Below are 25578 nucleotides of genomic sequence, written 5' to 3'. Positions count from 1 at the left end.
CCGTTTGTCTGTTTGTTTGTCCAGTCATCCATCCATCAATCTATAGACCAAATTTGTGGAGCTTATAACTCAAAAACTATCGCACCAAATGTGACCAGCTTTAGTACGAGGAAAGCTTTGGTGATTATATAGAACTGAGTGGAATTGCTTAATTCTTTCTTATTTTTTGTGAAAAAAGTCGAGACACACCTATTCCAGTAATTTCCACATTAAAATTTGATTTTCGAGATGCAATGAACCAGTTAAATTCCAGAAAACTCTTTTGTTGATGACATCATATTCTTTTTTCATCATCACAGGCATGTGAGATGGGGCCATGAAAGTCTTACGTTGATTTCCATAAACTCTTGGTGTTAAGCTGTATCCTAACTTATCCAGACAGTTATGTTTTTCTCTGATTATAAGATTTTCCCTTCTTTGCAGGAATACAGCTCTATGAATTGAATCTATAATTTATTATTGTCATAAACTCACAACAAAATGAATTTGTTGAAGCTTTTATGGAAATATTGACAGAATTAATGGTTGATTCAGTTTAACATAAAAATACCTATTCTGGACTCCAGAGAAAGAAGTAATCCACTGTTTATCTTTCTGAGAAGTTGTATATCAAACCAGAGAACAGTCTCTTTCAGTTTGTTAATCAGCTGTGATTGGTCAGTGATAGGGGAAAGCCCTACTACACGCCCTGTAGAAATTTGCATGAACGAATCTTGTTCTACAAAAATGCGTTAACATAAACCAGAAGCACATCCACTATTCACTTAAAATTGGCTTTTATTTCCTGCTTGTGGCGACTGAAAGACTTTTTCATCACTTGTACACATGTAAACCCATAATTTAGTTATGTTAAAAAAAAAGAAATACAGTGCAATAGGTCATAAGAATTTCCGTTTTTTTCAACCAATCAAATCCTCTGTAATGTGTCATTTAAAAGGGGATTCCCCTTATGCAAAAACCATCCTGTCTTCAGGTGACTTAATAAGTGTCTCGGTCAGAGTACATCTGTTTGCCACAAACTGGACAGCTAAGGTTTGTTGTCGTATTTGTTATCATTTCTTATTAGAGTGTAGATCTTTGTCATTCCTTGCTTATTAACATTTAAGGCTGATAATAAGGGACACGAACAAACTTTACTGCCATTAGGATCTTGATTTGTCTTTCTATAAATGGGCTTCTGTGAAGATATGCCTCTAAAGCTGCAGCTACCACATCTGCATGCAATCCATACAGCTCACTACTCTTGGTTTGATCGTGCTGGGAGTCTGATTTTGTTATTTGTTTTGAAAAATACACCTGGATTGTGAAGCCAAGTGAGAAACTTACTTCTTGACAACACTTTGTGTTTATATACATAATGAAGTTACTGTTTGTAAACACTTTTTGTGCATTAGATCACTGGTATTTGTTGCTTGGAAATACCCGGCTGTTGGAAATACCCGGCTGTTGATTTTAATATCCTCCCTCCCTACAAGCTCTTTCAAGACTGTGACCAGCAAAGTCATTGAGTGTGCGTTTGTACTGTTGCCACACATTGAGCGACGAACACTGAGGATTTCATTTCATTTCAACCAGGTAAGGAAGTACTGTAATATCATATCCTCATCTACATGAACCGTGTTATGTTAATGACATTAAACTTGTTATTCAATTCTTTGAAAGTTGAAAATCTTTAGGTTGTAATTCAATTTTCACAATGGCCGTCACGACCATCAGGTTTTCCAGAGTCTAGAACTTAAGCACAATCAAGTTTTAATGCCTCAGATCAAAAAAATGAAAGCGATCCAATACAAATTTCCTCAAAACTGCACTACTACTGTATTAAGCCATCATTTCGTTCAATTCAGTATTGAGCCATCATTTCGTTCAATTATTGTATTTCATGTTCACATTAAGATTTTTGTAAGCTGTTTTAAAGGTGTTGAAAACCGTCCCTTGTTTCACCTACTAGTTAATGAGGTTATACAGTTCCTTGGTACTACTATGATTGATAAATATGTTATTAACATATCGAGCTGCCTCCAAAGCTATATGTTAAAATTAACACCTAAACATTGATTAATTCATACATTCTGTACAAAGAACAGGTTTCCTTTGCAATTTGTATACATCTATTTAAGTTGTACCTTTGAATTAATTTGATGTTGTATTTTGAGCCCCCTTCAAAAGTTGGATTCATATGCAATTTATGTGAATGAAGAAATAATTTGTGTAAAATCAGCAACAGATCAAAAGGAAAATTGCATTCCACTTTCTGTTTTGAGAACTGTGACCATACATTTATGCAATACATCCAACAAACATATCTAAACACACCTCTTCAGCTTTCTATTCAATGTAAGAATGATAGAAATGGAAAAGCTCCGGCTTGCTAAAATAAATTTAAAGCAATTGATACATGGTTTCTTATGACAGTGACATACACCTCTTACAATTATTTTTACAATCAGCTTTTCTTGGTAAACACAGGAAAAACTTGGGTGTGGTCTTGTCTCTATGAGGAAGTTGATATGCAACTTTCACTGTGCAGATTGTTGATAAATTTACAGACATTTGTTAATGTTTTTCTGACGAACATTAACATGACATATTTATGTTTCACTGTAAATAATTTGTTGGATATTGTAAAATTTGAAATACATGCACTAAATATTGGTCAAATACAGAGGTGGGGATAATAAGACCAACCAATTCGAAATACTGATTTCCATACTAGATGAATGTGAAGTTGCAATAAAGGAGAGAAAATTATCAGTATGATTATTTTTTGGAAGCTACTATTTATTCACAACGTCAGAACAACAAAATAATGTGAGGGTTAAAAATATTATTTTAAAGTTGGTCGTTTACAGTGCATAACGTTCAGTAAATACTGCAACCATGCATGATATCATCAATGTATATGGTTGGGAAATTCCCTGCTGAGTCATTCTAAAGATAAAGCCAAGATTTGAAATTTAAATATCCCCTCCTTTTTAGTCCATGCCTGTCTACAATAAGACAGTAAAGTATCAATCCCGAAGATTTAGTTTTCAAAAATGTGCTGGCAAACTTGGCTTTTTTTAAGTCTTTTGAAACTCAAAAGAGGTCATTGCCCATGATCTTGAACATAAATATAATAGCAATGCATGAAGTCCAAATCCCTTCTTTACCTTTGAACTTAGGTATAGTGTGTGTCATGTTGACCAGATTACTGTCTAAAGCTTTCAATTTATAATGAAATACAGCAAAAAAGTAGGTACCCTGTTCAAGATTGGAACTTCTCATGATCAGCAACGATAATAAATTTGCAATTAAATTGTGTATGTGTCATAAACACAGCAAATTGAAAACTTATTCCTCTCAGATATGTTTGTAACTTTCACTTCCCCACCACCATCAAGAGTGTGTACAGCTGAAAAGAAATCGATCAAGTACTTAAATATTGCAATATCCTTGGATTGTTTGAATGTTACTCTGTGTTTGTTCATTAATGACAGAGTATGTGAAATACAACTACTTTAACGTGTATCTGTCAAATCCATACCTGTTGTGTACATACACTTTATCTGTAGAAAGAGGCTCTATACCACTGAAGAAAACTCATACGTTGACTAAATTTATGTATGCATCCACTTTTCACTCTCGTCTCCGTATATATCATAGAGGGAATTATATTTGGTAAATGGTGAGACTGATTTCAGCGCCTTCAATGTATTTGCAAGCTATTGCCAATTAAAGGTATACTGTCACCTGTTCCAATTTTGCCACAGTTACCATGGAAAGAGAAAATCTAGCCAATCACAGATTTTAAGTGGGTGGCCGCTTTTTAAAAACAGCGCCCTCACATGGGTATTTTGAATGCCAAGGAACATCCTTTTGACCATATATGGGCATATTTAGATTACAGGTGACTGTATACCTTTAAGGCATAAAGTAGGACAACAATTATAGGTCAGCTGAGGGCTAAGGAATTCAGATTCTACATGTATTGTCAATATTGGAGTACATGATAAACACATTAGTACATACAGCACTTTATCATATTTAGTAAAAGGTTAACTGATTTTAGCAACTTCAGCTCGTTTGTCTGTCAAATATGTCACACTATTGTGTACAGTGGGGGCTGAAAAGGGGTGATAGGTCAGCTGAAGGTTAAAGGGCCATATTACATGCTACAAGTATCGGATATCATTGATCACATATATGACTTTAAAACAACTCAGCTCTTGCAGAAATTCTACATATACTAGTGAGTCAACATATTATTTAAACAGAATACTGTATTAATAATTTGTATTTACTACATTTTTATACAGATATACTGAAGTAAGTTACGTTGACTGAAGTAATTCATTTGTTAATACTGTCTAAGTCACATAATATCATTTAATTTGTGTCTTTAAGCAGATTAAGCAGGATCCGTGATAACAAAATGACAGAAGGTTCCCGCCATGAATGCTCTTCAAATACACCGGAAGTACCGGTAGATATTGGTACCAAGAATGTAGGAGAAAACATTGACCATGAAAAGCTTTCAGAGAAACATCTTAAAAGAGGTAACACCGGATTATCTGCTTGCATGTTGTATTTGTTTACATCCCTTCACTGGTTCATCATTGAATGGATAATCAAAGCTCTACTGGACAGTAATTATAGTCTACAAGATAAAGTTCCAAACAATGCAAACTAACTTGTAATTCAAAATTACCAAGAAGGTGAAAATACCAATTTGAAAATGAACTGCACATGGTAATCAGTGTATGTAATTATAACCATCATTGGTGTTCCTTTTCTGACATTTAAATATCATAAATTAAGAACATTTTCTGTCATTCTTTGTCAAATCCATAGTTGATATATATCCTTCTTCACGGATATTGCAGAATATGGAGTACCTACTAGAGATGATCAACAACAGCTTTCTGCTGAAACAGGAGTGCAAGAGGCAGACAAATTGCGTCTAGTTGTGGGTTTCCATGCAGATCAAAATCTTCAAATCAATTATTTGACCAAAGAAATCACAGAATTAAAGAGCATTGTTCAAAACCTGAGCACCAACCAGGTCAAAGAAATCACTGAATTAAAGGACACTGTTCAAACTCTAAAAAAAGAATTTGAAGAGCATGATAAAAGAGTGGACAAAGTTGAAGACAAAGTTGATGCCCATGCAAAAGAATTGTTACAGATTGTCAAATCTTATACTTTAGATCATGAGAGACAATGTAGTCATATGCTGGAGAAAACTAAGACATTTATCACCGATGACATCACGGAAAGACAAAAAAAGGCAGAAGAAAACATGACAAGAGAACATGAGCAGATGACAGAAGGTTTCAATGCAATGAAATCTGAATGTACCAAGCATTTTGCAACTCAGCTTCAAGATATCAAAAGCATGCTATCCACTTTCTTTGAGACGGATGATGAAAGAAGACAAAATGTTGTCAAGGAGATGCAAAGGGTAGTAGAATCCCAGAAGAGTCTTGTACAAAGTGAGGAAAAAGTGAAAAGTGAGCTTGAAAAGGTTGAGCGACAACTTAAAGACCATACCAGGGAAAAAGAAAACATAGAAGCAGAGCTTGCAGAAATCAAGAAAGAACATCAAGACTTCTACTCTCAAGTGAAAAAAGACTTCTCAGCGATGGAAGATGGACAGCAGGACATTTCAAATAAACTTAATGAAACGGATGCAAAACACCAACAGCTCCTTGCACAAACAGACCAAGTTAGACAAGAGAATCGTGAGTGGCGAAAAGGACAGATACAACAAGAAATGACAAACCAGATCAGTCAGGCAATTGCGAAATTTTCAACTGTAATCGATGAGTCAGAAGAAAGGCATGAAAGGAGACATGCAAAATTACTGGAGGCGTTGCAAAGTCGAGATCTACAAGGCTCACAAGATTTACAACCACTACAGTCTCAAGATTCAGAACATAACCAGGCATCTGCTGGATCAGTTCAAATTCCAAACTCTGTAGAAGATGATCAACCATCGCCCTCTCTTCACTCAGAGAATGGGAAAGAAATTTTCCAGCCAGATGACCATCATGTGCATGCCACAACACCAACACCCTATGGTACGTTACATAATGTTTTGAAAATTGCAGGACAGTGAAGAACTGGTTTACACAATGGAGTAACACACAAACCTTCACCAACTGTTATTTTCAACTATTTATTTCCTATACCACATAATGGATGTATTAGTTTTGCAATTTATTTATTCTGTTCTCAGCTTAAAATCAGATACCTTGTACTATGTGTGAATTTCAAGACAACAGCAACAGTAAAGTATTAGATCCCAGAATAACATATTGTTCCTTAGTAACCACCACTTCCCCTTTGGCTATTTATGAATAAACTGCTAATGTTTACCAGTTGCAGTCTTTCTTTGGCGCAGGATTAGTGATCTGTTTCATATTGTTCCATAACATCCGGAATACTTTGTTTAAAACACTTTCAAATTGTTTCTCTCTCATGTTTGCTTGCAGTGAGTTAATTAGCACTCAATGTCATGATTATTAGGGAAATGGGTTGAAAACTGAGAATTTTGTGAAAATCCAAGTGTTGGTCATGGCATATAGGACAGTATAAGACTATAAATTGGAGGAGTCATAAAATTATTCCTGGAAATTTACTTTTTCTTCATAAAATTTAGTTGCCCCTCTTGTCTCATCCAGAAAATAAAAGGTTCAACACTCTTCTCTTGCCTTAGCAGGTACCGGTGGTATAGGTTTTTGTATGCAATGTTAATCTTTTCATTGGCAATAATTGTCTACATCTGACTCTACATACATGCGCAGGTGAAATGATTATACTAACTGTTGATGATCAAGATCAGCCAGGTTCATTCAAAGCTGAAGGTGGAAATTTGCATAGTGCTGTACAGGACCAGGTTGCTGGTGATGACATGCTGAGTGTTAATGGTTCCACAGATGGTGAAGATTCCACTGCAGAGACTGTAGCTGAGATTCCTCAACCACCCAACACCAGTGTACTTAGGGTCCCTCCAAATGGTCAGCTGACATTAGGTAAAACTTTTTTGTCTTTGAATACATTAGACATTGTTGAGATTTTTATTAAGTTTTAGTCTTAACATTTTCTACCTTTATCACATTATTAGGTCAAGTGTGGCTTACACGTTTACAAAACCACAAACCTACCAACATTACCTCATGTTCAACATTTGATGAGGAAGCCAATATTTGATGATCATGTTATAGGGCTCTTCCGTGTTAAATTTTGATGTTAATTTAACTGCCCAAAAATTGACTCAATCAGCTAATGTCCATTCCTCTGTATTACCCTTCAGCCAATGGGAAAAAACTGGCTCGAGAGGACTATACAGAACTAAAACTACTACCACATCACAGGCTTCAATACTCAGGTTTGTATGACTCTTGAACTTTACCAAAATACTCTATATGGATCTGCAGAATGTTTGCTACAGCAAACAGGTATTTTCCACTCATTAACATCTTGCACCTATATGGTGTCACTGATAAAGACCATGAAATGAAATGGTTTGATGACATACAACATGCTGTATCTGTTATCATCTGCTACATCCATTTTCCAAAAGACCGCTGATCCAAATGTTTTGTAATTTTGTTTGTGTTTATCATCTTTTCAAATTTTTAGTTCAGTAATTTAAACAGTTCTTATCTTTGAAAATATTATTATTTCAATTTGTTCAGACTATGGTGAAATTAACTTTCAATGTTTTGTCAGAAATAGTTTTGGCAGAGATTATGTATGTTTATTAATTTTACACTTATCTGTAAAATCCAAAGAAAATTTCAGATTTGGTTCAAATTATGGTGGTGAAATCTTCAGCATTCAGCTCTTTATCTGGACTTGCCCCAAGTGTATGGGCATACACATATCAAAACAAAGTCAATTGAAGGGAAAACTTCAGCAGATTGTCATGTTAATGGTGGGGTGGTGCTTACGAAATTGAAGCAAAAATACTCTGGCAGGCTGTTGCATAGATTGTAGGGTGAACGTGATGGCTCACAGCCAGTAACTGCTGGTGAAAAAAGTCCAGCAACTTTCCAACAGTGCATTGTTTGATTTCTGCAAGTGAGGTCCATCAATTGTTATTGTTGTTATGTAGATTTTTTACTGACAAAAAATTTCAGAAAACATAAAATTTCATTCAAATATCTGAATTCTTTTTAATAAATCTATTTCAAATCGGCATTTATTAACCAACAATTTTATTTGGCCAACACTTGACACCCACTATGATCCATCAAACCAGATAGAGTGTTCTGTCACCGCGAGCACTAACATCCAAATGGTCTGTAGATTAGCCATGTCTAGACCAGTCTGATTTCTTCTTGTAATAAGCCGACTTGACACAGTACTACACTGTATATTGAACTTTACAATGCCCTACCTAGATTCATTAGCAATGGCTTACATGTATTTGTACTGATATCAGTTTCTCAGAACGTAATCACCAATGGTTTGTGATAATAACTTCCTAATCAAGATGCTTCACTTTGTTACAGTGAGAATTATGCTGGACACAGATGAGAAACTTGCACAAAAAATACTTCAGTTTTTAGATTCCAGTGAGGAGAAAAAGACCGCAGTTTGGAACAGTGTTCTTGACATCCTGAGAAGTAACAAAGTAGATCCCACATACGGATGTGTACTGCTGCATGCTTTCCCAAGAAGCGTGGACGATGCAAAGACCCTGTTTGAAAGTGCCAAAGTTGGCCAAACAGCAACTAAACTCAGACAGCTGTTGTTGTCTGATGATTTCCTCAGAACATATAAGGTAGAAGAGCGGCCAAGAATGGATGTCATAGCCATAGAACAGGACTTTGTGGATGTATTTGAAGAACTAGGTAGGACCTGTTTTGGTAATTATAAAGTAACCTACAAATATCAGCATCAGCCTTTTGATGAGTTCATTATCAAATCTGATAAAATGGATGTGATTTCTGCACACTCAAGGGTATGTTGGTAATTTGTATACAATACCTGTATGTGTGTAACATGAACACTTGCCATTAACAACTACTTTAAATGGTCTGATTAAAACTCAGGTATTTAAATAGACCAATAAAAAATCATACTGGTCAAGTACAAAAAGCCAACATACCCAGTGAACACCAATCTGAGTGCCTCACATACAGGTGTAATTGCAAGAGTGGAAATAGAAAAACAAACGTATATCATCATCATTAGTAAATTTGAGTGACAGAAAGATAATCATACAATTCACTACAAGTGTCTTTCGTATGTTGTAAATGGACTGCTCTGGCTTGATATCTGACAGATTTAACACAAGGCTGTTGCAATTTGCAGTTGTATTGGTGGTAGGATTAAGCATGTATATAGTGGCCCTGAGGGGATTCTGGCATGACAATGTGGCAGAACCTATAACAAAAATTGCATAAGAAGATATTTTGATAATTAAATCTGCTGTTCATCAAGAAAAATGTATTTTAATTTAAGAATATTAGTCAATATCACAAATTCTTGTGTCACACCTGTATTAGCATCAGTTTTGCTGCATCAGACAGTAAACTATGTCACATGTTTGATGCAGCACAAATGACGTGATATGATATGACACAAGAAAAAAGGCGATATTGGGTAATAACCGACTTCATTAAATGTTATCATGACGGAACAAATTATTGGCATGGACATGGATAAGAGCTGTCTCAGTTTTAAAGTACATAGGCTGACTTATTGCACGCTACAGTGATATTTTTTAAATTCTCCTTTATTAACAGGGAAAAGAGACATCGAATCCCGTAATTATCTGTTGGAAAAACAGAGGGAACATCCAAGGAGACCAAACACAGGTACTGAATATTTCACCGTTTTGAATGGTTTCAACCATCTTGTATTTCATTATATATCATGATGCTTTTTAGTGAGGGCTTTTAATAGTTTGTCTTCTGCAGAAGACCTGAAAAGACTACATATAATTAGTCAAACACCATGTCAATTGTTTGTGCTTGTATGTTTGAGTTCCAACAGAAATGAGTGTAGTAAAGATACTTATATCTTGAATGTAACTGATACAATAAATTTGGGAATTTGCCTTCAGAAAGTATGTATCTAGTTCATTCACTGGAATTTACCTCGTACAAGAATATGCATATTCCATCAACCAGTCTTTGGTTGTCCTTTATTGAAAAACACATCATACAATGACCACTTTTTCTGACATTCAATATTCATTTCATATGATTGCAAATGTATGGGATATTGGAATTGAAAATTAACTATTTGCTTTCCTTCCAAACCACATTTCAAGCCCCTCTTCAGACAAAATACCTAATGCTGGCAAAGCTCCAAATGCCTACTTCGAATCATGGAAAGTTGCACAGTTTGAACAGCTTTTGAAGCACTTTTTGGTCCTGGTATATTTAGCTCACATTTGGTTTTACCAATGTGAGTTTATCGTATAGGCTGAAGTCAATGGCGTCTGTATGTATGTGTGTATGTATGTATGTATGTATGTATGTATGTATGTATGTATGTATATGTATGTATGTATGTATGTACGTACAGTATGTCCGTCAACATCAAAAACACACAAACCGCTGCACGTTTCAGCTTGGTATTTGGTGTGTGGATGCATCCTGAGCTATAGATGGGATTTTGTTCAAATTAAGTCTGCATTGCCAAAATTATGCAAATGAGCTTACAAAATGTGAAAATGGTTAAGAATTAATAACTCAAGAACCGCATTTTTGATTGCTTTGAAAATTTGTGTGCAAGTACCTTAGGTGAACCTTATACAGTTTTATGAATATTGTGAAGATATCCTTAATTTTGTATTTTTGCTGAATATTTTGTGATTTTTCTCATTTTCAGTAAAAATTCTTCTTCTCTGAAACCGCCAGCCCAATGGCTCTCAAATTTGAGTTGGATCTTTGCGAGGGTGTTACTCTTCTAATTTGTTGAAAAAATTGGGAAAATTACTATTTTTGTGCAATTTTGTCATTTTTGGTCAAAAAATCTTAGACAGTATTTCCTTTTAAAAACCACTGGACAGACAGCTTTCATATTTGGAACACAGACGTACAGAGATGACAATAGTTAGATATGTGGAAATTGTCCTGAAATATAAAAAATTGTATTTTTAAGACAATTTTGTCATTTTTGGTCAAGAAAACTTGTTCTCAAAATTACTTGTCTGATAGCTTTGTAATGTGGTATAAAGTCCCGAAAGATGTTATTAGATAAATTTTCAGCTCAAAGTATTGGGAAACCCCAAAATTTGTATATTTTAGGTACTTTTCTCAGTTTGTGACCTTAAATGACCTACACCAACCCAGGATATGTTGCGAGACAATTTTGAAGGCTGTGAACATAATTTTGTCATACCAATTTGTAGGAAAATTTGATCCAGAAAACAAAGCTGAGGTGATTTTGGACCAATTTTTGCAACTTTTCTATGTAAGACATACAAGAACTGATGAGAAATTTGGATCCAGGATAATTCCAGATGTTGTAATCACCGCCCACAGTGGAAGGCATTTCACTATCTGTAACTAACTTAAGTGCTGTTTACATTAGAATGATAACACTCATGGCATTAATTAAAAATCTCCAAGGTTGTAAATGTACTTCCTGTCATTTGGTGTTATGTAATACCAAGGGATGGAACATTTTAATATTCAGGAGGGGGTAGGGTCTAGAAGATCGATGATGCAGCATTACTTTTTTACCAGATCCCTTGTGCATTTTTTGCCCACTCCCACCTTTTCTTTTTATCAAGCCTTCTCTGTTTTTTGTTGTTGACATTTGCTTATGTATTTAGGATCTGCTTCTCCCATTGCTATAGAAGTTGATATGCATGTTCCTAAAGATGACCTCCAGTACCAAAGTTGGAGACCTTATTTGCTTTTGTCATTCTTGTTTTTCCTGGTTTAAATATTTCTCGAATGGACCAATTCAAACCGAATGTGAGCACATAGTGTCCTTGACGGTATTTTTTTAAGCTAATGTTATACTAATAAACAGAAGTAATTTTGATGCTGTTGTCTCAAATTTTGACATACATTCATAATTATAGGCTTGTATATATGTAATAATGGATTCTAAAACTCTGTGGATAACTCCTTTGCATTTCTATGATATCCTGCATCTGTCACTTAAACCACATATAATATATACACCCTTCTATACACTACACACATTCACTTTCAAATTAAATTTAAAATATCTGTGATTTCTGGTATGCATAATAGCTTCCTTAACAATTGTTGCTTAGCAGTTCTTGTATACATAATAGCTTACTTAGCAACAGTTTCTTAGCAGTTCTCAGGTTAGATTACAATCAACATCAAACCAAGATTGTAACCATCACATTTTGCCTTCATGTTTCAGTGAGACTGGTCATTGACGGTCCTTATGAAGAAGAAATCAGATCCCTTCGAGAACGTTTTCCATTTCTTAAATCACAAAAGAGCACCAGCAGTGATGACCAAGTAGAGACAGAAGGGGCATCAGCAGCAGTGGATGAACTTGGTGTTGCCATCACAGATGTCAGGGATGGCTGCATCTTATTGGACCTAGAGATCACCAATCAGGAAGAAGCAGAAGAACTGCTGAGGAAACTCAAAAGTGGTAAAATTGATGACATTATCAAGAAGATTGCCAAACCAGTGGTGGAAAACACAGACACTCTTCAAATCTCATATTTTGAAAATGACTTTGAAGATGTTGTCAATGACTTAGGCAAGTACAGACACACTCATTTACATGGTACGTCTATGAACATTGGTATGTTTTTCTGTCCAAAGATTGAAAACACACCTCTATATCTGTCTCTCTTTCAAGTTCTTAGTGCTTGGTACCAATTAACTTCTTTCCTCCATTGAAAAGGAAACACCAGCAGATCAAATCCTTCATAAATTGACAGTCTCCTAATGATTGCTTGATTTCCCTGTTACAGGAGCTGCATCTGAAGAAAGAAAGGATGCATTTTCTGGAACCTCAGCCACTGCAGCAAAGACAGACAAAGGGTATATTTGTGGTGAGTTATATTTCTCATGCTATGAAGCATTAACATGTGTTTGAATTTGCTTTTTCCTATAAAAATATTTCAGGTGCTCTAACATAATTATATATGCATAAAATATATATTACCAAACTGGTCTGTCAGATTGATTGCTGTGAAATTTGAATACAAAAATTCCAGTTAATGTAATTATGGTATATCCTTGAAAGTAAGTGTGCAAGAATGACACAGAGCAGCTTCATACCAGTATTTGTGACAGATTAATTATCATGTAGTTCTACATTGATGAGTATTTGGATTGCTGTTTTAGGTCTTGCCCCTCCTTCTGCCGAAGTCTTTGTTGGTCGTGAAAACATCTTGGACAAGATATACAGATCCTACAAAGGATGTAAGCAAGACATTTTAGAAGAAGTTTCCAAGGATAATCTAGTTCATGTACGTATTCTAAATGGCCTTGATGTTACCAGAATGCCATCTGCAGTGACAGAAGTAAATTAAGCTTATGAGATGGCTGTACGTTTTAACTTATGAGCGTTTTACATTGATATTTTTTTACATTGATTGTATGAAATTATTTTAAGTCATATTTCCTTTCTGATTGAAGAGTAAAACAAAATATTTACAACCTTATATAGTTGAAATTGTTAAAAATAGTGTGTAGCACTGAACATGATAAAGGTATGCTGGTTACGGCAAATTCCACAACCCCATGGGGAAAGTTGTTTTTTACAATAATGATATTTGTCCAAGATCTTCAACCGACTACATATTACAGTGCCTCAGTTGATTTGTTTTTATGATATTAGTTTTGATAAAGACTTTCAAAGTATCTAAGACTATGACTTTGCAACTTTTAAGGTGCTCACTGGCAATTCAGGTATTGGTAAGACACAGATTGCAGTCAACTACGCCCACAAATATCATGAAGATTATCCTAAAGGAATATTTTGGTTTAATGCAATATCCATGGCAGGATTGGATCATGGATTCAGATGCATGGTAAGGGTTGGTTTTGTTTGTTGTCTGAAAACTAGAACATATCAGTGTCGAGATTTCAAGTTGTCTGATGAAAAAAAATCCAGTTATCCATGAAAAGTCTAAGATCATGCTAAAAATTATGATTTGGTGAAATGGATTTGGTGTACATATAGATTCTTTGCTTAGGATAGTTCTGTCGGAGGGGAATATATCAGGCTGTCATAAGCCCAGTTAAATGATTGCTGGTGCTCAGAAAGTGTATACAGCCCTTCCACAAAAATTCTGTGGAGGGAAACTGTCAACCGCTGTATCACCAAATATAGAATAAAAATCAGTGGTCACCAGGCAACCAAATTATCCAACATTTACCAAATATTTGAAATTCAAAATGGCTGCAAATTCTCTGTGTTGGCTATAAGGGGAAATTTTTTAAAACAATAAGACTGTGAAATTTACTCTTACTCCAACAGCCTTAGAATGAGCCCTCACAAGATTAGTGGTAAATCAGAAAAGAATTGTAAAAATTTGAGTGTCTGAATGTCTACTCAACTCTTTCAACAACTCTTTTGTATCTGTTTTTTAAAATACACAACACAGTAAATGGACATTGTTGTATCACAGTTTGTGTCAAGACATCATGAGATTACTTAAATTTTGAAAAATGAACATGATTCTGCTTACTGTGAGGTAAAAGCTCTAAAAACCATGCCAAATATTTAAATCCAATTTGAATGTAAGCTAAGTTTGTTAACTTTAATTTAACACAATGTTGCGCCCACCAATCTGGCAGCCCAAAGTCACCATGCTTAAATAAGAATTATCCCGTGACCTAGTTAGTATTTACTTTTGCAGATGGAGACAAGACTGGTTGCGAGCCAAAGAGATCAAGTCACAGGTCCTCCATTGGTGACAGTTCAGTCCTGACTGGCTGCTGGTCCTAGGTGATGCAAATGATCTCAACATCTTGAGTCGCGACCGTAGACAGCCCTGTGGCTAAAATTTCATGTTTCTCTTTCAGTTCAACTTTTAGTGTTTACTTTTGCTTTTTGTAGTTTGAAAGACTTAATCTCCGAGCTGATGTAGATGGAGATAAAGACTGCTTGCAAGCCAAAGAGATCAAGTCACAGGCCCTCCAATGGTTACAGTTGAATCCTGGCTGGTTACTGGTCCTGGACGATGCAAATGATCTTGAACTCATGAAACACTACTTCCCAGCATTCCCTTGCAAAGGTCACATTATCATCACTTCTAAACAAACGAGCTTCAAGAATGTCCTTCCAGGAATAACAGAGGAGATTTTGACCAGTCCGTTGACTACAGCTGCTGCAACGAAATTACTTCTATGTTGCCAAGGCACACAGCCATCAGAAGTGTATGTGACCATCCGAAAAATGGAAGAGAGTGATAGTAAAGAGCATCAGGCATTATGTGAAGTGGTCAAAGCACTTAAAGGTTTTCCACAAGCTCTTGAACTAGCTGGTAGCTACATCCATCACACAAAATCTACCTTTGCCAACTATAAAGATAATATTCTGTCATCTCAAAGTCACCAGATTTGTCACAAAACTACAAATGAGCAAATTGGTAAAGACAAAGACATGTGTCACACCCTGAATAGTTGTGCAAGGGACTCAATAGTGCGTCGAGAAATGTGTAAAGAAGACAGTCACCCTGGTGATGAGGGCAGCTCCAAGATGAGTCTTGAGAGACACAGAAATGGCAAAGAGAAGATGGTGTTTGTTAAGAAACTACAACCAAGTGCTTGGACAATGCTAAGGCAACAGATAAAAGCTAGACGTCATGGTCCTGATGCCTTAAAACTGTTGGACATTTCTGCATTCTTTCATTCAACTATATCAAAATCTCTCCTTACCAAGGAAATTCCAAGCAAACGATCCAAGTCGATAGATGATCACCACATACCACTTGAAAAGGAAAAACAAACACCACAGAGTGAACCTGATGGAAGATTTTCAGAGTTGTTGTTAATTCTTCACCAGCACAACCTTGTTGTGCTAATGTCATCAAGGGAACCTGTATTCAGTATTCAAACACTGACTAAAAACTTAGTAAAAGAAAGCCTGTTGAGAAAGAGTCAAAAATACATAGAGACTGTGAACGATGCTGTTGAGCTGCTAAAGAGAGAATTTCCAAAGAAGTCTGAGATGTGTAAGCTAGAAATTCCCTTACCACCAGAGAAAGAAGAGATAGTTCTCCACACTCAAGTTTTAAGACAAACTTTCACTGAATCATTTGTGAAAGAAAACAAAACCACACTGTTAGATCCCGTGCCTTTGTTTAACAGGACTGGCTTTTACCTGAAAGCCATAAAGAGAAGACCTCGTGAAGCTGAATCACTGTATGAGACTTCCTTTCATGTTGCTAAGATACTGTTGAGTTCAGAATCACCTGAATTAAGTGACCTTAATCTGAGAAAGCTTGCAGGAGGTAAGCATCACATTGAAATACCAGACAATACTATATTTTACTAATTACAACACAGGGAAGCCAGGAAAAACAAACAAACAAACAAACTAAACATAAAATCAAATAAACAAATCAAACAAACAACAAAGCAAACAAAAACTAACAAACAAGTAATAAAGGCGTAACTAACAAACTACCAAAAAGTCAAAAACAAATAAAAAAATAAATAAACAAATCAATAATTATAGGAGAAAACAATAAATTGTATAAGAATTACATGAAAACAAAAAAAGAAGTAATAAATGACAAGAAACAAATAAACAAACTAAAATTCAAAACAAATAAATGAATAAATATGGGAGAAGACAATAAATTGAATAGAATTGAAATAATTGACTGAACAACACATGCAACATATTCAAAATGCGGCATTGGTATCACTGCAATGGAAGTACAGTGGGTAGTGATACTGACGCCACATTTTGAATATGTTGCATGTGTTGTTCAGTCAGTTATTTCAATCCTTACTCATTACAAGGCAAATGCCAAATTCAAATAAACTATGATTCATTGATAATTTAATTGTGCATCAGTTTGACAAATACAAAGCTCTTAAGGCACTGTACAAATATGCCCATATATGTTGATACACGTAGTAGTAGGTTTTGACATCACAGCCTGATGGGGTTCAAGATAGTACTGTTACCCATGAACCTTGAACTGGGTGCTCTGTATTCTAAACCCACATGTATCCCTTACCCTTACACCCAAACTGATTGGTTGGAGATAGCCAGATGCAATGTCCAGGGGTTCACCATCCCACCTGGTTCTGCCTGAGGAAGTGTATGTAACAGCTGAATATTAACCTTTACTGAAATTCAACCATCAGCAGTTCATGTAAATTACATGTCCTGAATGAATACATTAGTGTAAGTTTTAGCATGATAAAGGGCCTTTACATTGTCCAGCTGTGCAGAGTAAGATCTGAAATCTTTTGTTTTGTTTTGTTTTGTTTGGGGGGGGGAGTTTTTGTCAAAAGGGCCTCAAGATATGAAGATTTTTAATTCTGATTCCTCCACTTACCAACTATTATAAAATGCAGCCATAACCGAGACAGAGCAAATTCTACGATAAAAACTGTCTACAAATCTCTGCAGAGTATCAAAACTTTTGCTGTCTATTTATCCTGTTCTGCTACATTTGTTTACAGCTTACTACAACCTTGGAAGTGTTTATTTTGATTTATCAAGAGTTGAACAAGCCCTTCAGTATCAAAAAGAAGGAAAAAAGCTAACACTACAAGCAGATGCATTGGAGGAGAAACGAAGGAAAAACGGTATTTAAAAATCAAGTCTTTTGCCAGCAATACCTAGATTAGTGCAACACACAAATGAAGAATTGCTTTCAAATTTACATATTCAATTATAAAATAATCAATTTTATATCACATAATTATTAATAATTTTAACAATGTTAAATCATGATATCATGGTTTTTTAGCAAATGCTTTGATCTCGCATCTCGCATGCATATATATATATATATATATATATATATATATATATAATATATATATATATATATATATATATATATATATATATATATATATATATATATATATATATATATATATATCATTAAAGTTGATTTCAGACAATGTGTCCATAGTAGCATTACACAAACTAAAGGAAAGTTATACTGAACTGATCCAAAAACAAGTTACTTTAAACCAATTATATCTGTTAAGTTTCATGCAACCTGAATTCCTAAAGAGACAGACCGACTTTGTACTGGAGTAATTTGTGTATGTGTGTGTGTGTGCGTGTGTGTAAATATACTGTATATATATATATATATATATATATATATATATATATATATATATATATATATAATATATATATATATATATATATATATATATATATATATATATATATATATATATATATATATATATTATATATATATATATATATATATATATATATATATATATATATATATATAGTACCAGTATCTTGATACATTGTTTGACTGTTACTTTCAGGGAAGGGCCAGTCATGCATTGACTTCAAGGAAACTCAAAGCCAGTCAACAACAGAACATGCAGTGAATGGCAATTTGCAAACAATAAAAAATAAATCAGAGGATAGCACAAACAAAGTCTGCAGCGATTCCCTTGATGAAGGGCAATTGCTACCATCAACATCGCATCATGTCCCTATTTATCCAAAAGAGGAAGAAACAATAGTACCAATGGAAATTGTAGATTCTGAAAAGGCTCATGATATCAATACAGTGCCAGGACCTTTGAACAAAACAAAAAATGACAATTACCGTTACAAAAAATCTGAACATCAGGATGGTTGTCCAGATGATAATCAACCACAATGCAATTCTTCAGCATCTGTGTCTTGTCAATCTAAAGATTTTACTGCACATGAGGACAGGATTGATAATGCTGACAACAGCATACAACACTCTACTCCTAGTATTTCTGATATTAATTCTAATCCAATTCACATAAACCATGCATGTCAGCAACAGCTCCATTTCAAAGAGTCGGGCTCACTCCCTGTATCCTATAAAAATCATACAAAAGTTTACTTTGGACAGAAGGCTCAGTCCCTTTCTTCAAGCAGAGAATTTCACCAGCAACAATGTTTCAAGGAGAATGAGGGAACACAAACAGGAGGTGCAGATAAAGCAAGTGGCAAGATCCCAGATTTAAAAGCATTGCTGAGTGAAAAATGTAGTATCCCACAGCGTACAAGTAATATGCTGAACTTGATTCTTGAAGTAGACAGTAGCTCAGCTAGGGTACAGTAACCATGCAGCAGTTCTACTAGAAAGAGAGAGAAAGAGAGATTTTGTGCAAACTTACAATACTGCTGGTGTTCAGTGCTACCTTCCATTGATTAGTAAACCATGTGCCCTTTTGAATGATATAATGATGTATTATTATTAGTAATTATGTTTGAAAAATGTTCTCCAAGACTTTTTTGTCTTCTGTCGAGTACTTTGGAATTTCTTAATGTATCTTACATCTCAACCAATTTGTAAAAAGTGTAACGATGAATTTGTTCTTGTATAATATTACAGCGCTTGAACTTTGTACTTAATACATATGTACATGTATGGATCTAGAAAACAGGAGTATATTCTTGCAGAGTTTGAATATAAAGGAAAACTGGTATATTAGCTTCGTTTAGGATAACTTTTTTGTTTTCCATATCAACTGATGCAAATTTTATGAAGTCCACTAATCTCGATGGCAGAATGACCATTCCTTAGCCATTACTGTCCACTGTCCACCAGAAAGAGCAAAAAAAATCTCATCATGTTGAAATAGTATGTAACATATCTGTGCTCTTATACAGAATATTAATATTAGGTAGTATTTGTTATGTTCTTTAGATATTTTATGGAATCTCAGTATGCTGTCAATTTCAACAGCCTCTATGACTTACCAACACTTCATTTGTTTTGTTAAATTCCAGCTATTCCTTGTGATTGCATTGATGAGTAAAATCATTACCTGCATCTTAATCAAAGAATGGAACTTATTACCTTAATAATCATTGCATGTATTTTAGGTCGTGCAAATGATGTACAGGCAGTGTTCATCAAATTGACACCCAGCAGACAAGATAATTGTGTAACTTGGGAGTGAGTTATGCCCACACCAGTTCACTCATTAGCTCCCTTATTATCTGTTCATAATATGAGAGTTGAACAATGCTCAGTTTAAAAAATTGCAAGCTTTTAACACTGATTGTTTCTATTTTCACACATTTTACCAAGTAAGTTTTATGTACCTGGTGTATGGCTTTTACATCTTAACTTTGAAATTGATATTAATAATGATTTTGAACAAAACATACCATCAGCCTGTGTGCATTATCTATACCTTTCAAGCTCCAGGACTTATATTATTTACATGTTTTTATTATTACATGTCATAAGCTGAAGTTTGAAAATGATATTTTGTACTCATATGTATTTAGATTTATTATGTAGCAATATATTAAGTAGTTACCAACAAGAAGTTGTCTCTCCGTGTGGCTTTCTTCTTTGAAAGTGCCACTTTCATAAAGTGCCCTTGAGTGTTAAAGTCGACGTGCCAGAGTCAAAAACTGAGGTCAAAAGTCATAAATATCAGAAAAATTCCTCTGCCAGTCCCTGGGGTCAAAACTGCATGTGCATAATGTTCAAGTGGCAATACAATCATCTGGATCTCCTGTACCTTTAAATATTTTATCCCTACAAAAAGTGGTTCCTGTTTATAATATACGTCACAACAAGGTATTAGCAGGTGGGGAGGTAGGTAGGCAAAGCCTTTTTTCACCTTGCCGGAAATTAGATATTCTCCAATAATATATACATTTCGTGTTCTGACAATAATAATGATAAGATCTATAATGATAAGAAGAGTGAAAGGTCAAGGCATTTGAACTGGGGTAGCCAGGTTAACAGCAGCACATTTCGCGAGGCAGGGCAGTTTTATACTGAGCATCACCTGTTGTGGAAGGCATAGCCGGTACCAAACAATTACAGCATTGCCACGCAAAGTTACCGGGAACAACTTTTTCATAGGACTCACATAAACCAGACATACTATTCAATAATCCACATCTTTTGCCAATCTGCCAAAGACTCAAGATGGACAAGGGCACCATCATTATTTATAGCATGGGAGGGGGGCTTGGAGGAATCTGAGGGGAGTCGCTCAAAAAAATTGAAAGCTACAAGAGGGGTTGCTCAAAATGTAGAGAGAAAGAAGAGGGTAATATATATATATATATATATATATATTATATATATATATATATATATATATATATATATATATATAATTTTAATTATGTCCATACATTTCATACACACCGTATACAAAGATACATTCATCACTCCACAAATATACATACATCCACACACATATCAAATGTGAAAAATAGTTACAGCAAGCTGGATATTGTTACAGGTCTAAATTTGTATCTTTTGTAAACACCAGTTTACTTCAAATATTATGAACACGTCACTTTACACAAGATCACTATATCTTTGAGAGAAATTTGCAACACTGACCCTGACAATCCCTACAGTTTGGCTAAAAATAGACCATTGTCAGAGGTGTCAACTTGAATTGCTAATGAGCTCTGTATTTGCATACAGCTTCTACCTTGAAAGACAGCTCTGATCATTTTTTGGTTTGACTGGTATGATTTACATACATCCATGCACACCACTGGTATTGACCCTTTGAACCCTGACACCAGTGGTGACCTATGCAATCCCTTTTTAATTCGCTCATATTTGTTAACACAGAATGGCAGCATATCCTTTTGAGGGTACATCATTCATTTCTCGGCTATCTGATCGTTGCTCTTTTTACTGATATTACCTTGACTGATGCAAATCATAGTTGTTAGAAAAGAAACATGGTATCAAAGGATAATCCAACACTTGTTCTTGTAAAATTTTAATGGCCGCAACATTTTTTATATGTTTCCTCCTTATGTGAGACACTAAAAAATATTACAAAATTACAAAATTATTTATGGCATCGGGGGAGGGAATCTGAGGTGGGGTCACTCAAAAAATTGAAAGCTACAGGGGGGGTTGCACAACATGTGGAGAGAAAGAAGAGGGTTATATATATATATATATATATATATATATACATACACACACATCAAATGTGAGAAAAATAGTTACAGCAAGGATATTGTTTCAAATGATTTGTTATTTATTATTTATTTATTTCAACTAAAGATTTGAAAATAGAATTTAAATGAACTTAGCAAAGTATAAGGTACCTGCAAAGACAAAACTACAGCAATATTAAACTATCACATCACAAGATTTCTCTGTATAGACACATCGTGTTTAGATATGGCAAACATGGATGGGTCAAGTCTCATTATACAATTCTTTCAAACAAGGAAAATGACAAAATTTGTTCCTCCGAAAAAAACTCGCTGCATAAGTTGAAGTATTAATTTTGAATGTGATAAACTAATTTTCATCTTTTTTGCTGATTTAAAGAATCGTGCATATTCAGTAGCTAAGGATTCCTATTGCTCAGGATATGATGTTCTTGTTTTTAAAACTCTAAACTTCCTGCACTCTATTAAGTCTTTGAAAATTTCAGAATTATTAAAATGTCATGGTTTCACTCTTTACATGGATACTCTTTTACAGCAGTTGAAACGGTCAGTATTATTATCAATCAATCAATCAATCTTTATTATACTCAACTCACACTAGCAGAGAGTGTGGTATGGTACATTCCAAAATTGGACAAAGTACAAAACTGAACACTTTCAAGAGGACAACAAAGTATCCAAGTTGTACAATAAGCGAACTGTTTAACAGTGGGAAGGTTACTGGAGGGTCAGCACAAATCAGTGTTCTTCAAGAATATAGCAAGATCTAGAAAGTTATACTCCATAACCCTTTTTTCTTTTTGTGCGACACTGGAAAAAGCGATGCAATCTATTTCACTTTCCTGTAACAATAAAACTCGTTCAGTGCATGCTAAACTGTTTTCATGAGAATAATAAATGAAACCCGTCATCCATTTCGTTGCTATCACATGTGAGACAAAGTCGATCTTTCAAAGGTAATTTTGGCTTACTTTTCCTACCCAATTCAATATTTAAACTATGATCACTCAATCTAAATTTCGATAAAGCTCAGCGAAGAGTAAAATTTGACAAGTCATGTCAGTATTTTTCAAAATAAAATCCAGTCTTGAAAGTGCGACGTGGCAATGCGATGGATTCAGTGTACAATCCACAACTTCGTAACGTTGAGAGTACTGTTTCCCCTACCTTCATTTCACACTGAAGAAATAGCTTTGACTATCCTGCTATACCTGCATTGGTTCCGTCAATTGTAGTTCTTTATATTATCTCTTAGCCCTGCGTACGATGCTGTGTGTTCCGCTACAGCTAATCGCCCCGCTCACCACAGCCCTGCAAAGACCCGTACGTAGGGTCGGTGACTTCAAATCCATTTTTGGACTTGACGTAAAAAGCCAAATTACTGCCGAAATTCAGCGTTCTTGGGCCCAAGTCGTATCCCTGCCTACCTCAGCTACTCGATCGCTTCCAAAAATGCTAGTCTTTTTGTCACTTCTCGTAAATAACCGTCGATGTCGGCAACTCTCTCGCTAGCCCTGCGTACGATGCTGTGTGTTGGCCGCTACAGCTAACAAAACGACTTGCTACTCTGCCTCTTCTTAAAGTAACATGGTCACGTAGGTTCTCTGGAATTTTGTCAGTGTCAGTGTCTGTGTCACTATCATATTCAGAACCAACACCATCATCATCACTCTCAATGACTCCAATGACAGAGGTTTCCAATTCAGAGTCACTGCTATCTGACTCTGACTCATCTGTGACATAAGTTGTTACGATATCTTTCCCTGACAGTTTTCTTAAATTGAATGAAGGTTGTGCGTGTATATGTGCCCTTATAATTTGAACTTTTTCAGCTTTCAATTTTTTTTTGTTTCGGTAATTTATGTTTATCAAGGTATTTATCTAATTCTTTTACGTTTAAATTTTGAAGGTTCCCATTCAAGAGCAACTTTAACCAGTCATAGTCCTCGTATTTTTTATCCTCTCTTCTTTTCTGCTCCTTTTTTCGATGTTTCATTCTCATCAATTTTACCCTTTCTAAATTTTTTAAATGTTCTACATAACTTTTTACAGTGCTTACATCTACGATAAACTTTTTTGAAAATAAATTTATGACCGTCTCATCTTCAAGTTGCTTTTCAGCGAATAGTTTTTTAATGTTGAAAATAAAAATATTATGTATTACTGTCAAAAATATATGGTGAAAAATTTACAAAAGGGTTGATTTTCCAATAATGCTGTATGTGCATCCAGAAGATCATGTGGCACTGCATCAATGCTATGGTGTCGGATTGTTGAAATATTGTGTACACAAGAAATTTGCTGTAGTTCAAGAAGAGATCTCAGTGTGTATGAGGCTTGGAGAAATGTGGATATGCTTATTTGTGTATTGATGCTAATACTTTTGTGTCCCATTCATTCTGATATGTATAATCAAAGATTTGTCAGTGGCGGCCGGCAGAAAAGGCAAAAAAACAAATTAACATGTACTGTTTCGTGTAATCTGAAAACATGCGCATCATGACTATTTTAAAATGAAAGTTTGTTAAAAAAATTTGAAATATGAATACTCTGTCAATTTTGAAAAATACTGCTGACAAAATGTGAACTTTGACTTACACAGGGTTATCTGCATTTTAATATGAACATTGGATTGTGAATGGAATGAGCAGAATAACATGTGAATTCATGTTTTGGATAACGTGTTTTGTTCAAGAAATGTTCTAAAATATTCCTCAGCATTGTTGCTTTCAGTGACAGCTACTTGGTTTTATGACAACCAAGTTAGAAAAAAAGAGAAAAGTAAAAACAAGTTGGCTTTCACCAATTTTAATTCCTAATGTTTAAAACTTTCACCGTGAATCTGCAAATATTCAGCATCATCAAAAGAAAATGTATGCTGAACTTGTGCATGTACATATACATCTCACTTTCCAGAAATATCTGGCTATCTGCAAATGATGTACCATTAAACTTCAAGATATATATCACTTTGCCAATTATCTGCTCCTCTGATTTTCTGTTCACCATTTCTAACTGACATCTTTGCTTGTCTTTGGATGCATCACATGTATCAATGAGACATAACGAAAAAAGTATTCATACTTAGTAATTCACTTTTCTTCAAAAATTTACAATGAGATATGTTTATTGCTACCCTTTCCAAAAGTGTGCCATTTGCAGTCCCTGCAAATCATTCTTTTTATAGTCACATAACCCTGAAATGATTTGTTATATCATCGATTAAATGTCCACTACAGTTCCTGCAACTTGTTAGACTGGATATGTCTATAGTGGGTAAGCATGCATCTATATATTGGGGACCATGGAAAAAAAATAGGAAAGATGACGGGGGCCATAATTTACTAGGGGGCCGTGGAAAAAATCACCCAGAAAATAGAAAATCCTCCACCCTCCCCCTGGAAGTAAATTCTGAATCGTCCTAATGATGCAAAACATACAGTGCAGGATGGATAGTCCCAATGTACAAAAGTGCAAATGATTCCTTACTTCACTATCAAAAGATGAGCAGTG

At 34.9% G+C, this 25578-nt stretch overlaps 1 protein-coding gene across 2 annotated transcripts; it reads left to right on the top strand.

Annotated features, from left to right (window-relative positions):
• The first annotated feature begins 496 nt into the window (after positions 1-496).
• On the top strand, positions 497-20444 carry LOC139141004 (uncharacterized). 2 transcript variants are annotated; one of them, XM_070710552.1, is made up of 15 exons: positions 497-1032; positions 1395-1575; positions 4390-4538; positions 4866-6062; positions 6789-7016; positions 7298-7372; positions 8502-8843; positions 9741-9812; positions 12352-12702; positions 12920-13000; positions 13296-13420; positions 13844-13984; positions 15016-16411; positions 17601-17726; positions 18444-20444. In XM_070710552.1, the coding sequence occupies exons 3-15, from the start codon at positions 4415-4417 to the stop codon at positions 19223-19225; spliced, it is 5040 nt and encodes a 1679-aa protein (XP_070566653.1). In that variant the 5' UTR covers positions 497-1032; positions 1395-1575; positions 4390-4414; the 3' UTR covers positions 19226-20444. The 2 variants fall into 2 exon arrangements, with proteins under 2 accessions (XP_070566653.1, XP_070566654.1); XM_070710553.1 differs by having other exon boundaries at positions 4387-4538.
• The last annotated feature ends 5134 nt before the right edge of the window (positions 20445-25578 follow it).

Source organism: Ptychodera flava, chromosome 9 (genome assembly GCF_041260155.1).
Source record: "Ptychodera flava strain L36383 chromosome 9, AS_Pfla_20210202, whole genome shotgun sequence".
Taxonomy (NCBI): Eukaryota; Metazoa; Hemichordata; class Enteropneusta; family Ptychoderidae; genus Ptychodera; species Ptychodera flava.
Note: the sequence above shows the minus strand (reverse complement) of the source record. Positions and strands in the feature narration are given on the sequence as shown.

Bases quoted from the DNA above. Each gene is read 5' to 3' on its own strand.
- LOC139141004 (XM_070710552.1), top strand. From the start codon at position 4,415: ATGACAGAAGGTTCCCGCCATGAATGCTCTTCAAATACACCGGAAGTA. The intron at 7,373-8,501 runs GTTTGTATGACT...ACTTTGTTACAG, and splicing joins TCACAGGCTTCAATACTCAG to TGAGAATTATGCTGGACACA. The intron at 13,001-13,295 runs GTGAGTTATATT...TTGCTGTTTTAG, and splicing joins AGACAAAGGGTATATTTGTG to GTCTTGCCCCTCCTTCTGCC.